Source organism: Lucilia sericata, unplaced genomic scaffold (genome assembly GCF_015586225.1).
Source record: "Lucilia sericata isolate MDLA Ls3-8-SP2 unplaced genomic scaffold, ASM1558622v1 Contig002837F_arrow, whole genome shotgun sequence".
Lineage (NCBI taxonomy): Eukaryota > Metazoa > Arthropoda > Insecta > Diptera > Calliphoridae > Lucilia > Lucilia sericata.
In genome coordinates, this window is record NW_023996529.1 from 6788 (window position 1) to 22500 (window position 15713).

At 35.2% G+C, this 15713-nt stretch overlaps 1 protein-coding gene across 1 annotated transcript; it reads right to left on the reverse strand.

The window, feature by feature from the left end:
- Positions 1-1170: 1170 nt before the first annotated feature.
- LOC119614379 (N-acetyltransferase eco-like) lies at positions 1171-15278 on the reverse strand. Its single transcript, XM_037970511.1, is given in 9 exon segments — positions 1171-1620; positions 7026-7071; positions 7074-7211; positions 7214-7264; positions 7267-7696; positions 7778-8074; positions 8076-8234; positions 8236-8489; positions 13535-15278. Coding segments are annotated over 9 exon segments (3105 nt in total). The 5' UTR covers positions 15063-15278; the 3' UTR covers positions 1171-1418.
- Between the last annotated feature and the right edge of the window lie 435 nt (positions 15279-15713).

The window sequence follows — 15713 nt, forward strand, 5'->3', positions numbered from 1 at the left end:
TAGAATGAAACTAGAACTGATCTAGAAGTAAACTAGAACAGATCTAGAAGTAAACTAGAACAGATCTAGAAGTAAACTAGAACTGATCTAGAAGTAAACTAGAACAGATCTAGAAGTAAACTAGAACCGATCTAGAAGTAAACTAGAACAGATCTAGAAGTAAACTAGAACCGATCTAGAAGTAAACTACAACTGATCTAGAATAAAACTAGAACTGATCTAGAAGTAAACTAGAACTGATCTAGAATAAAACTAGAACTGATCTAGAAGTAAACTAGAAGAGATCTAGAAGTAAACTAGAACCGATCTAGAAGTAAACTAGAACTGATCTAGAATAAAACTAGAACTGATATAGAAGTAAACAACTGATCGAGAATAAAACTAGAACTGATCTAGAAGTAAGCTAGAACTGATATAGAAGTAAACTACAACTGATCTAGAAGTAAACTACAACTGATCTAGAATAAAACTAGAACTGATCTAGAAGTAAACTAGAACTGATCTAGAATAAAACTAGAACTGATCTAGAAGTAAACTAGAACTGATCTAGAATGAAACTAGAACTGATCTAGAAGTAAACTAGAACAGATCTAGAAGTAAACTAGAACCGATCTAGAAGTAAACTAGAACTGATCTAGAAGTAAACTAGAACAGATCTAGAAGTAAACTAGAACCGATCTAGAAGTAAACTAGAACTGATCTAGAATAAAACTAGAACTGATATAGAAGTAAACAACTGATCGAGAATAAAACTAGAACCGATCTAGAAGTAAACTAGAACTGATCTAGAAGTAAGCTAGAACTGATCTAGAAGTAAACTAGAACTGATCTAGAAGTAAACTACAACTGATCTAGAAGTAAACTAGAACTGATCTAAAACTAATCCAGATCTAAACTAGAACCAAATGAAACTACATATCAACTTAATCCAAATTAAAACACAAAATTACTCTGTTGTTAGAGAAAAAAAAAAGAAAATCGCAAAATTTTTTTTATTTATTAAAGTTTTTTGTTTTTAAATGTATTTTGTTTTTCCAAATTATGAGACCTTAAATTATTAACGAAAAATAAATGTATGTAATAATTAAAATTAATAAAAAAAAATATAACGTAAAATATATAATATATAAAAAAACGATATTTATATAAGAATAAAAAAATGATAAACATTTTTTGTATATAACAGCAAAAAAAAAAAAAAAAAATAATAAAATAAGATAAAATGCAAGCGACAATATACATACAGAAATCATGAGAAAAACCAGCAATGAACAAAAATGAAAATTTAAGAATTCATTGAGAGTCTTATACTAAGCTAAAAGTATGTCATTTAAAATAACATATAATAAAATGTTCTTCTCGCAAATTTTTCTTTCTTGAACTTAAGATTAGTGTATGTATTTATTTTTTTTATTGATCTATTGATATACCAAAAAATTCTCGGTTTGGGTAATTTTCTGTGCAAATGCTTTGCCCATTTCGGTGGGTGCACTAAAGGCAATTTTATCCAGTTGCACTTCTTCACCAAATATTGTATTTAATTGCACAGCTTGTATTAGTTTGGCACCAATGTGAAAACGTCGATGCAGAGGAGAGACCCAGATTCGGGAGATGCCGCATCTGAAAAGAGAACATAGAATTATTTTGATGAAAAATTCACCTACAACTCCTCTGGAAGTAAACTAGAACTGATCGTGATGTAAACTTGAATTGATCTAGAAATAAACTACAACTGATCTTGAAGCAAACTAGAACTGATCTTAAAGTAAACTCGAACTAATCTCGAACTCAAACTCAAACAGATTTAGAAGTAAACTCAAAATGATCTAGGAGCAAACTCGAACTAGAAGTAAACTCGAATTGATCTTGAAGTGAACTCGAACTGATCCAGAAGTAAACTAGAACTGGACTGGAACTGAACTAGAACAGAACTGAACCACAACTAACTAGAACTGAACTAGAACTGAACTAGAACCTGAACTAGAACTGAACTAGAAATGAATTAGAACTGAACTAGAACTGAACTAGAACTGAACTAGAACTGAACTAAAACTGAACTAAAACTGAACTAGAACTGAACTAGAACTGAACTAGAACTGAACTAGAACTGAACTAGAACTGAACTAGAACTGAACTAGAACTGAACTAGAACTGAACTAGAACTGAACTAGAACTGAACTAGAACTGAACTAGAACTGAACTAGAACTGAACTAGAACTGAACTAGAACTGAACTAGAACTGAACTAGACTGAACTAGAACTGAACTAGAACTGAACTAGAACTGAACTAGAACTGAACTAGAACTGAACTAGAACTGAACTAGAACTGAACTAGAACTGAACTAGAACTGAACTAGAACTGAACTAGAACTGAACTAGAACTGAACTAGAACTGAACTAGAACTGAACTAGAACTGAACTAGAACTGAACTAGAACTGAACTAGAACTGAACTAGAACTGGAACTGAACTAGAACTGGAACTGAACTAGAACTGAACAAGAACTGAAATAGAACTGAACTTAAACTGAACTAGAACTGAACTTAAAATGAACTAGAACTGAACTAGAACTGAACTAGAACTGAACTAGAACTGAACTAGAACAGAACTAGAACTAGAACTAGAACTGAACTAGAACTGAACTAGAACTGAACTAGAACTGAACTAGAACTGAACTAGAACTGAACTAGAACTGAACTAGAACTGAACTAGAACTGAACTAGAACTGAACTAGAACTGAACTAGAACTGAACTAGAACTGAACTAGAACTGAACTAGAACTGAACTAGAACTGAACTAGAACTGAACTAGAACTGAACTAGAACTGAACTAGAACTGAACTAGAACTGAACTAGAACTGAACTAGAACTGAACTAGAACTGAACTAGAACTGAACTAGACTGAACTGAACTAGAACTGAACTAGAACTGAACTAGAACTGGAACTGAACTAGAACTGAACTAGAACTGAAATAGAACTGAAATAGAACTGAACTTAAACTGAACTAGAACTGAACTAGAACTAGAACTAGAACTGAACTAGAACTGAACTAGAACTGAACTAGAACTGAACTAGAACTGAACTAGAACTGAACTAGAACTGAACTAGAACTGAACTAGAACTGAACTAGAACTGAACTAGAACTGAACTAGAACTGAACTAGAACTGAACTAGAACTGAACTAGAACTGAACTAGAACTGAACTAGAACTGAACTAGAACTGAACTAGAACTGAACTAGAACTGAACTAGAACTGAACTGAACTGAACTAGAACTGAACTAGAATTGAACTAGAACTGAACTAGAACTGGAATAGAACTGAACTAGAAGAACTGAACAAGAACTGAAATAGAACTGAACTTAACTGAACTGAACTGAAACTGAACTAAACTGAACTAGAACTGAACTAGAACTGAACTAGAACTGAACTAGAACTGACTAGAACTGAACTAGAACTGAACTAGAACTGAACTAGAACTGAACTAGAACTGAACTAGAACTGAACTAGAACTGAACTAGAACTGAACTAGAACTGAACTAGAACTGAACTAGAACTGAACTAGAACTGAACTAGAACTGAACTAGAACTGAACTAGAACTGAACTAGAACTGAACTGTAGAAACTGAACTGAACTGAACTAGAACTGAACTAGAACTGAACTAGAACTGAACTAGAACTGAACTAGAACTGAACTAGAACTGAACTAGAACTGAACTAGAACTGAACTAGAACTGAACTAGAACTGAACTAGAATTGAACTAGAACTGAACTAGAACTGAACTAGAACTGAACTAGAATTGAACTAGAACTGAACTAGAACTGACTAGAACTGAACTAGAACTGAACTAGAACTGAACTAGAACTGAACTAGAACTGAACTAGAACTGAACTAGAACTGAAACTAGAACTGAACTAGAACTGAACTAGAACTGAACTAGAACTGAACTAGAACTGAACTAGAAACTGAACTAGAACTGAACTAGAACTGAACTAGAACTGAACTAGAACTGAACTAGAACTGAACTAGAACTGAACTAGAACTGAACTAGAACTGAACTAGAACTGAACTAGAACTGAACTAGAACTGAACTAGAACTGAACTAGAACTGAACTAGAACTGAACTAGAACTGAACTAGAACTGAACTAGAACTGAACTAGAACTGAACTAGAACGACTAGAACTGAACTAGAACTGACTAGAAATGAACTAGAACTAGAACTGAACTAGAACTGGAACTGAACTAGAACTGGAACTGAACTAGAACTGAACAAGAACTGAAATAGAACTGAACTTAAACTGAACTAGAACTGAACTTAAACGACTGAACTAGAACTGAACTAGAACTGAACTAGAACTGACTAGAACTGAACTAGAACTGAACTAGAACTGAACTAGAACTGAACTAGAACTGAAACTAGAACTGAACTAGAACTGAACTAGAACTGAACTAGAACTGAACTAGAACTGAACTAGAACTGAACTAGAACTGAACTAGAACTGAACTAGAACTGAACTAGAACTGAACTAGAACTGAACTAGAACTGAACTAGAACTGAACTAGAACTGAACTAGAACTGAACTAGAACTGAACTAGAACTGAACTAGAACTGAACTAGAACTGAACTAGAACTGAACTAGAACTGAACTAGAACTGAACTAGAACTGAACTAGAACTGAACTAGAACTGAACTAGAACTGAACTAGAACTGAAACTAGAACTGAACTAGAACTGAACTAGAACTGAACTAGAACTGAACTAGAAACTGAACTAGAACTGAACTAGAACTGAACTAGAACTGAACTAGAACTGAACTAGAACTGAACTAGAACTGAACTAGACTGAACTAGAACTGAACTAGAACTAGAACTGAACTAGAACTGAACTGAACTAGAACTGGAACTGAACTAGAACTGAACAAGAACTGAAATAGAACTGAACTTAAACTGAACTAGAACTGAACTTAAACTGAACTAGAACTGAACTGAACTGAACTATAACTGAACTAGAACTGAACTAGAACTGAACTAGAACTGAACTAGAACTGAACTAGAACTGAACTAGAACTGAACTAGAACTGAACTAGAACTGAACTAGAACTGAACTAGAACTGAACTAGAACTAGAACTGAACTAGAACTGGAACTGAACAGAACTGGAACTGAACTAGAACTGGAACTGAACTAGAACTGAACTGAACTAGAACTGAACAAGAACTGAATAGAACTGAACTAAACTGAACTAGAACTGAACTACTGAACTAGAATGAACTAGAACTGAACTAGAACTGAACTAGAACTGAACTAGAACTGAACTAGAACTGAACTAGAACTGAACTAGAAACTGAACTAGAACTGAACTAAACTAGAACTGAACTAGAACTGAACCTAGAACTGAACTAGAACTGAACTAGAACTGAACTAGAACTGAACTAGAACTGAACTAGAACTGAACTAGAACTGAACTAGAACTGAACTAGAACTGAACTAACTAGAACTGAACTAGACTGAACTAGAACTGAACTAGAACTGAACTAGAACTGAACTAGAACTGAACTAGAACTGAACTAGAACTGAACTAGAACTGAACTAGAACTGAACTAGAACTGAACTAGAACTGAACTAGAACTGAACTAGAACTGAACTAGAACTGAACTAGAACTGAACTAGAACTGAACTAGAATGAACTAGAACTGAACTAGAACTGAACTAGAATTGAACTAGAACTGAACTAGAACTGAACTAGAACTGAACTAGAACTGAACTAGAACTGAACTAGAACTGAACTAGAACTGAACTAGAACTGAACTAGAACTGAACTAGAAATGAACTAGAACTGAACTAGAACTGAACTAGAACTGAACTAGAACTGAACTAGAACTGAACTAGAACTGAACTAGAACTGAAACTAGAACTGGAACTAGAACTGAACTAGAAACTGAACTAGAACTGAACTAGAACTGAACTAGAACTGAACTAGAACTGAACTAGAACTAGAACTGAACTAGAACTGAACTAGAACTGAACTAGAACTGAACTAGAACTGAACTAGAACTGGAACTGAACTAGAACTGAACTAGAACTAGAACTGAACTAGAACTGAAATAGAACTGAACTAGAACTGAACTTAAACTGAACTTAAACTGAACTAGAACTGAACTAGAACTGAACTAGAACTGAACTAGAACTGAACTAGAACTGAACTAGAACTGAACTAGAACTGAACTAGAACTGAACTAGAACTGAACTAGAACTGAACTAGAACTGAACTAGAACTGAACTAGAACTGAACTAGAACTGAACTAGAACTGAACTAGAACTAGAACTGAACTAGAACTGGAACTGAACTAGAACTGGAACTGAACTAGAACTGAACAAGAACTGAAATAGAACTGAACTTAAACTGAACTAGAACTGAACTTAAACCGAACTAGAACTGAACTAGAACTGAACTAGAACTGAACTAGAACTGAACTAGAACTGAACTAGAACTGAACTAGAACTAGAACTGAACTAGAACTGAACTAGAACTGAAACTAGAACTGAACTAGAACTGAACTAGAACTGAACTAGAACTGAACTAGAACTGAACTAGAACTGAACTAGAACTGAACTAGAACTGAACTAGAACTGAACTAGAACTGAACTAGAACTGAACTAGAACTGAACTAGAACTGAACTAGAACTGAACTAGAACTGAACTAGAACTGAACTAGAACTGAACTAGAAAACTGAACTAGAACTGAACTAGAACTGAACTAGAACTGAACTAGAACTGAACTAGAACTGAACTAGAACTGAACTAGAACTGAACTAGAACTGAACTAGAACTGAACTAGAACTGACTAGAACTGAACTAGAACTGAACTAGAACTGAATCTAACTAACTGAACTAGGAACTGAACTAGAACTGAACTAGAACTGAACTAGAACTGAACTAGAATTGAACTAGAACTGAACTAGAACTAAACTAGAGCTCAACTAGAATTTATTTAGAAATGGAAACAAATTTTAAAACAATCACTTACTTAGCCTCAAATTGTTCCTCCGTACAGCAATCGACACCATTAACACACAATATTTATTCGCCTTATCCAGTGGCTGTACCAGACATAAACCCACAATTTGCATCTTACGAACAGCAAAATAGGCGACAAATGTTTTTGGCACAATATACGATGAAAAACCCAATTCTTTATCGACAATCTTTAAATATCCATCAGACGTTCACGTCGTTTAGGAGGTGATGACTCGGTCAAACGTAAATACGACCATCCGGTCCCCACTCTGGATAAATTGCCACAATATCCTCATCAATCCAACCCTTAAAACGTAAAATATGTAAAGAAGCATGAAAATCTCGATGTAATTTCTCCTCCTCGGGTTCATGAACAGTATAGACTAAACCACATTGTTTGCACTGATGAGCACCGAATGATTTTTGACCGGCATCAATTTGATATTGATTACTGCCATAGCCAGCATTCCAAGCACGTTGCTGCTGTTTGCGTCTGGTGGAAGGCAGATTAAGGGGTTGACAACCGCCCGGATAGAAAACTGGAAATAGTTTCTGTTGTTGTTGCGTTTCATTAAGCTGTGGCGTTTCTAGGGCGGCAGCACCACTAAGGGTAGGTAGATTGTTGTAATATTTAAGGCTGTTGTAGGTGTGGGTGTTTGTAAAAGTTGTTCAGGTAAAGTTGTAATATTATTGTTAATTGTATTTGCTGTAGAAGTTCCATAAGTATTATCTGTTTTATAACTATTTGTACTTAAAATTCATGTTTTGTTTTTCAGCTGACAATAGTTGATTACCAGCAGCTAATGGTGCATTTAGATTTTCATTATATTGTCCATTAACGCCTGTTAAATATTGCGCAATGATAGCATCTGCTTCCGCCTTTCTCTGGCCATAATTCGCTATAAATATATCAAAATTTTCCTCTGTGCAAATATTATTTTCCAATAGAAAATCCAAATAACTATGCTGCTGTTCTATTAGCTCTGGATCTGTGGTATTATAGGGTATTCTCTGACGAAAATCGGTATTCTGATGATCCGTCACAACTATGACTAACTCAATCAATAATTCTTTCAGCCTCTGCTTTGTGATTATCTGGATCGGCTATGAAAATATTGAAATTTTCTTCGGTGCAAATGTTATTGGTAATTAAGAAGTCCAATAGTAAATGCTGACGTTCAATAATTTCCGGATCGTTGGTATTATAGGGTAATCTTTTTACGAAAATCATTAAAATCTTGATTGTCCTGTAGAACAATATCGTCGATTAGGTTCGACGATGATTCTTCTTCATTCATTAAGGCCAATTGTTGATCGATTTCATCTAAGAAGGCATTATTGTCGTTGCTGTTGAGGTTGGAATTTTCATCTTCATTCTCATCTTTGGGCACAATAATGTCACCGAATGCGGTGTCATCCAAGTTACGCAAAATAGCATCAACAGTAGCCTGTTCATCGGAGAATTCATTGGTGACTGCAAGAAAATAAATAAAAAATATGATTATTAGAAAAATCTTATATTAAACTAAATAAAAACTAAATCACAACTAAAACTGAACTAGATTTGAACTAGAACTGAACTAGAACTGAGCTTAGAACTGAACTAGAACTGAACTAGAACTGAACTAGAAACTGAACTAGAACTGAACTAGAACTGAATTAGAACTGAACTAGAACTAAACTAGAAACTGAACTAGAACTGAACTAGAACTGAACTAGAACTGAACTAGAACTGAACTAGAACTGAACTAGAACTGAACTAGAACTGAACTAGAACTGAACTAGAACTGAACTAGAACTGAACTAGAACTGAACTAGAACTGAACTAGAACTGAACTAGAATTGAACTGAACTAGAACTGAATTAGAACTGAACTAGACTGAAACTAGAACTGAACTAGAACTGAACTAGAACTAAACTAGAACATGACTGAACTAGAACTGAACTAGAACTGAACTAGAACTGAACTAGAACTGAACTAGAACTGATAGAACTAGAACTGAACTAGACTGAACTAGAACTGAACTAGAACTGAACTAGAACTGAACTAGAACTGAACTAGAACTGAACTAGAACTGAACTAGAACTGAACTAGAACTGAACTAGAAATGAACTAGAACTGAACTAGAACTGAACTAGAACTGAACTAGAACTGAACTAGAACTGAACTAGAACTGAACTAGAACTGAACTAAACTGAACTAGAAACTGAACTAGAACTGAACTAGAACTGAACTAGAACTGAACTAGAACTGAACTAGAACTGAACTAGAACGAACTAGAACTGAACTAACTGAAACTAGAACTGAACTAAACTAACTAGAACTGAACTAAACTAACTAGAACTAGAACAGAACTAGAACTAGAACTAGAACTAGAAACTGAACTAGAACTAGAACTGAACTAGAAACTGAACTAGAACTGAACTAGGAACTGAACTAGAATTGAACTAGACTGACTAGACTGAACTAAACTAAACTAGAACTGAACTAAACTAGAACTGAACTAGACAGAACTAGAACTAGAACTGAACTAGAACTGAACTAGAACTGAACTAGAACTGAACTAGAACTGAACTAGAACTGAACTAGAACTGAACTAGAATTGAACTAGAACTGAACTAGAACTGAACTAGAACTGAACTAGAACTGAACTAGAACTGAACTAGAACTGAACTAGAACTGAACTAGAACTGAACTAGAACTGAACTAGAACTGAACTAGAACTGAACTAGAACTGAACTAGAACTGAACTAGAACTGAACTAGAACTGAACTAGAACTGAACTAGAACTGAACTAGAACTGAACTAGAACTGAACTAGAACTGAACTAGAACTGAACTAGAACTGAACTAAAACTGAACTAGAACTGAACTAGAACTGAACTAGAACTGAACTAGAACTGAACTAAACTAAACTAGAACTGAACTAAACTAGAACTGAACTAGAACAGAACTAGAACTAGAACTGAACTAGAACTGAACTAGAACTGAACTAGAACTGAACTAGAACTGAACTAGAATTGAACTAGAACTGAACTAGAACTGAACTAGAACTGAACTAGAACTGGAACTAGAACTGACTAGAACTGAACTAGAACTGAACTAGAACTGAACTAGAACTGAACTAGAACTGAACTAGAACTGAACTAGAACTGAACTAGAACTGAACTAGAACTGAACTAGAACTGAACTAGAACTGAACTAGAACTGAACTAGAACTGAACTAGAACTGAACTAGAATTGAACTGAACTAGAACTGAATTAGAACTGAACTAGAACTGAACTAGAACTGAACTAGAACTGAACTAGAACTAAACTAGAACAGAACTAGAACTGAACTAGAACTGAACTAGAACTGAACTAGAACTGAACTAGAACTGAACTAGAACTGAACTAGAACTGAACTAGAACTGAACTAGAACTGAACTAGAACTGAACTAGAATTGAACTAGAACTGAACTAGAACTGAACTAGAACTGAACTAGATCTGAACTAGAACTGAACTAGAACCTGAACTAGAACTGAACTAGAACTGAACTAGAACTGAACTAGAACTGAACTAAACTAAACTAGAACTGAACTAAACTAGAACTGAACTAGAACAGAACTAGAACTAGAACTGAACTAGAACTGAACTAGAACTGAACTAGAACTGAACTAGAACTGAACTAGAATTGAACTAGAACTGAACTAGAACTGAACTAGAACTGAACTAGAACTGAACTAGAACTGAACTAGAACTGAACTAGAACTGAACTAGAACTGAACTAGAACTGAACTAGAACTGAACTAGAACTGAACTAGAACTGAACTAGAAACTGAACTAGAACTGAACTAGAACTGAACTAGAACTGAACTAGAACTGAACTAGAACTGAACTAGAACTGAACTAGAACTGAACTAAACTAGAACTGAACTAACAGAATTAAACTAGAACTGAACTAGAACCTGAACTAGAACTGAACTAGAACTGAACTAGACTACTGAACTAGAACTGAACTAGAACTGAACTAGAACTGAACTAGAACTGAACTAGGAACTGAACTAGAAACTGAACTAGAACTGAACTAGACTGAACTAGACTAGAACGAACTAGATCTGAACTAGAACTGACTAGAACTGAACTAGAACTGAATTAGAACTGAACTAGAACTGAACTAGAGAACTGAACTAGAACTGAACTAGAACTGAACTAAAACTGAACTAGAACTGAACTAGAACTGAACTAGAACTGAATTAGAAATTGAACTAGAACTGAACTAGAACTGAACTAGAACTGAACTAGAACTGAACTAGAACTGAACTAGAACTGAACTAGAACTGAACTAGAACTGAACTAGAACTGAACTAGAACTGAACTGAACTAGAACTGACTAGAACTGAACTAGAACTGAACTAGAACTGAACTAGAACTGAACTAGAACTGAACTAGAACTGAACTAGAACTGAACTAGAACTAAACTAGAACTGAACTAGACTGAACTAGAACTACACTGGGACTAAAATAGAACTGAACTAGAACTACACTGGGACTAAACTAGAACTGAACTAGAATTGAACTAGAACTGAACTAGAACTGAACTAGAACTGAACTAGATCTGAACTAGAACTGAACTAGAACTGAACTAGAACTGAACTAGAACTGAACTAGAACTGAACTAGAACTGAACTAAACTAAACTAGAACTGAACTAAACTAGAACTGAACTAGAAACAGAACTAGAACTAGAACTGAACTAGAACTAGAACTGAACTAGAACTGAACTAGAACTGAACTAGAACTGAACTAGAATTGAACTAGAACTGAACTAGAACTGAACTAGAACTGAACTAGAACTGAACTAGAACTGAACTAGAACTGAACTAGAACTGAACTAGAACTGAACTAGAACTGAACTAGAACTGAACTAGAACTGAACTAGAACTGAACTAGAACTGAACTAGAACTGAACTAGAACTGAACTAGAACTGAACTAGAACTGAACTAGAACTGAACTAAACTAGAACTGAACTAGAACAGAATTAGAACTAGCACTGACTAGACTGACTAGAACTAGAACTAGAACTGAACTAGAACTGAACTAGAACTGAACTAGAACTGAACTAGAACTGACTAGAACTGAACTAGAACTGAACTAGAACTGAACTAGAACTGACTAGAACCTGAACTAGACTGAACTAGACTGAACTAGAACTGACTAGAACTGAACTAGAACTGAACTAGATCTGGACAAAGACTGAACTAGAACTGAACTAGATCTGAACTAGAACTGCACTAGAACTGAACTAGAACTGAATTAGAACTGAACTAGAACTGAACTAGAACTGAACTAGAACTGAACTAGAACGAACTGAACTAGAACTGAACTAGAACTGAACTTAGAAGCTGAACTAGAACTGAACTAGAACTGAACTAGAACTGAACTAAGAATGAACTAGAACTGAACTAAACTGAACTAGAACTGAACTAGAACTGAACTAGGAACTGAACTGAACTAGAACTGAACTAGAACTGAACTAGAACTTGAAACTAGAACTGAACTAGACTGAACTAGAACTGAACTAGAACTGAACTAGAACTGAACTAGAACTGACTAGACTAAACTAGAACTGAACTAGACTGAACTAGAACCTACACTGGGACTAAATAGAACTGAACTAGAACTACACTGGGACTAAACTAGAACTGACTAGAACTAAACTAAAGCTGAACTAGAACTGAACTAGAACTGAACTAGAACTGAACTAGACTGAACTAGAACTGAACTAGACTGAACTAGAACTGAACTAGAACTGAACTAGGACGAACTAGAACTGAACTAGAACTGAACTAGAACTGAACTAGAACTGAACTAAAACTGACCTAGAACTGAACTAGAACTGAACTAGAACTGAATTAGAATTGAACTAGAACTGATTACTAGAACTGAACTAGAACTGAATAAACGAACTAGAACTGAACTAGAACTGATAAACGAACTAGAACTGAACTAGAACTGAACTAGAACTAGAACTGAACTAGAACTGAACTAGAACTGAACTAGAACTGAACTAGAACTGAACTAGAACTGAACTAGAACTGAACTAGAACTGAACTAGAACTGAACTAGAACTAAACTAGAACTGAACTAAGACTGAACTAGAACTACACTGGGACTAAAATAGAACTGAACTAGAACTACACTGGGACTAAACTAGAACTGAACTAGAACTAAACTAAAGCTGAACTAGAACTTAACTAGAACTGAACTAAAACTGAACTAGAACTGAACTAGAACTGAACTAGAACTGAACTAGAACTGAACTAGAACTGAACTAGAACTGAACTAGAACTGAACTTGAACTGAACTAGAACTGTACTAGAACTGAACTAGAACTGAGCTAGAATTGAATTAAAATAGAACTGAACTAGAACTGACATAGGACTGTATTGTATTCTATTGGAAACTATTTATATTCCAATCAGAATTCTTATTTCTTCTACCAATTATTCTTAAAATCCAAATAATCTTTCACCCACCTGAATTACGTATCTTAATGCGCCGCTTGACTTTCTTCTTTTCCGGCACAATCGACAATTTGCCATTGGCTGTTACCATGGCCTTTATATTATCCGTTATATGAACCTCTTTGCGTGTAGTAGTACTACGACCTGATTTAAAGAATTTCCGCTTAACAGGCGCCGAACTATCTTCCGACTTAACCGATAAAGCATCATCTGCCTGATGGGTAATAAGTGGTATGACTTCTTCATTCATGGCCATAAGAGCATTCTCTAAATTACCCTTGTCATCGTCCTCATCGATAAACTCTTCCATATCACATTCAATATCTGAAAAATCAGTATCGTTTTGATAGGTGGACTGTGAAGATTCCGACGGTTTGTGCAGCTTAACGTCTTCTTCCTTGATGTTATTATTGTTAGAATCATCTTGTTGTGATATTGCACTTAAGGGACGTGCCATGGCTATGGGATTACTGGCTTGACGGAAAATGCTGTGGATTTTTTCGATTTGCTGCTTCTCCTCACGTTTGGCTGTAATGAGTTTGCGTAATTTTTCATTGCGTACATTGTTGAGTATGTGATCAATGTCGACGGGAGCATAGTGTTTGGGTGCCAACCCAAATGGGTGTGAACGTTTGCGTATTTTATGGTGTACACCACGATTAATGGAAGTGGCTTGCGAACCTAAGCTGCGTCTGTTAGTGGATGCTTTAGCCTTGTTTTGGGAGGGTGTATTTCCCCCACTGACAGTTTGACCAAATAAGTTTCTACAGCTGGCACGACCATTTGTGGGTGAGGTGGTTTTATTAATTTTACCCGAATAGAAGGACTTGGTAGAAATGGAGCCACCCTCTATGGGTGATATAGAAGTTTTGCCTTTCTTGCGCATGGGACTCAAACCAGTTGAACCCTCTATTTCACAATGTCTTTTAGTTAAACATTTTTTATTGGATCTAAGCCTAATGTCTTTCATTTCCTGTTCGTTTTCCTCATCTTCACTGGAAGTTTCATCTATTACTATGGGCGTTTTATCGCGTGGTGTAATTTGCATAGAATTGCTAAACATTTTCTGTAATTTCTTGTCTTCTTGCGACTCTTTGCGTGTGGGCGTTTTGAGGGGTATATTTTCTTTGTGAGGCGAAGTGGAAAATTCCCCTTCCGATTTACTAGAATTGGGTGATTTCTTCAAACTTAAACGAACACTACGCCTAGAAGGTGAAGGTTTCTGTTCTTCTGCCGTATCTCCACCATCTTCTGATTCGGTTTCAAAGAAACTTATAACGCGTGGCGATTTCTTACAAGAACCCATTAATGATTCCATAATTTTTGTACTTTTTGGCGTTTTACCAGTATTTCTAGACTTTCTACTAGCCAAGGGGGCTATTCCCTTAAGCATTTCATCTTCCCCATCAGCCTCGAGTTCATTGTCTTTCTGTGTTGTACTGCCAAAAAGTTTCTTTTTACGTTCCGATAATCTGGGAGTGTGATTACGCATTGTGCGTATTTGTTGACGAGCACTTTTAGGTGTCTCCATAATTGACATCTTTTTCACTAGATAACATGAATTAAAATAACAATAAATCAATAAAAAACACTTTTGTTCTTGAACGTGGCAACTTTTTCTACACGGATTTTTCTAATGTTGCATGAATATGTAGTAGAAAATTGATTCTTCTTGTAACATTGAGCGCGGATGTATTCTTTTTTTATTCACTTTGTACGATTAGTGGGATTGATCGACTAGTTTTAGCGCGAAGCAAGGCGAATTCAGATAAGGTGGTGTTATACAATCAGCTGTTTTATTTTTTTCTTCACTTGGCTGGTACGCACTGATGTCAGAGTTTGTTATTGTTTATGTCAGAGTTTGTTATTGTTTAGTTTTTTCCATCTACAACAAAGATTCTTTTATTCGGTATATAAATTTGACACCAGAGCGTACCAAATGCAAAAACAAATTACATGGAAATTTTTTGTTGTCGAACTGCCACCACCTTATCTGAATTCGCCTTGGACTAGTTTTAGCGCGAAGAAAGTTAACATGTGTTATTAGTTTAGAGTGAATGACATGTCATAATAAAAACACAAGGTTGCATTTTAAAAGTATCAAATAAATGGAATGCATTTAATTAAATTACTCATATTACTGTTAACTTTGAATTAAAAATTAAAATTTTTATGTTATTGTTAAATTAAA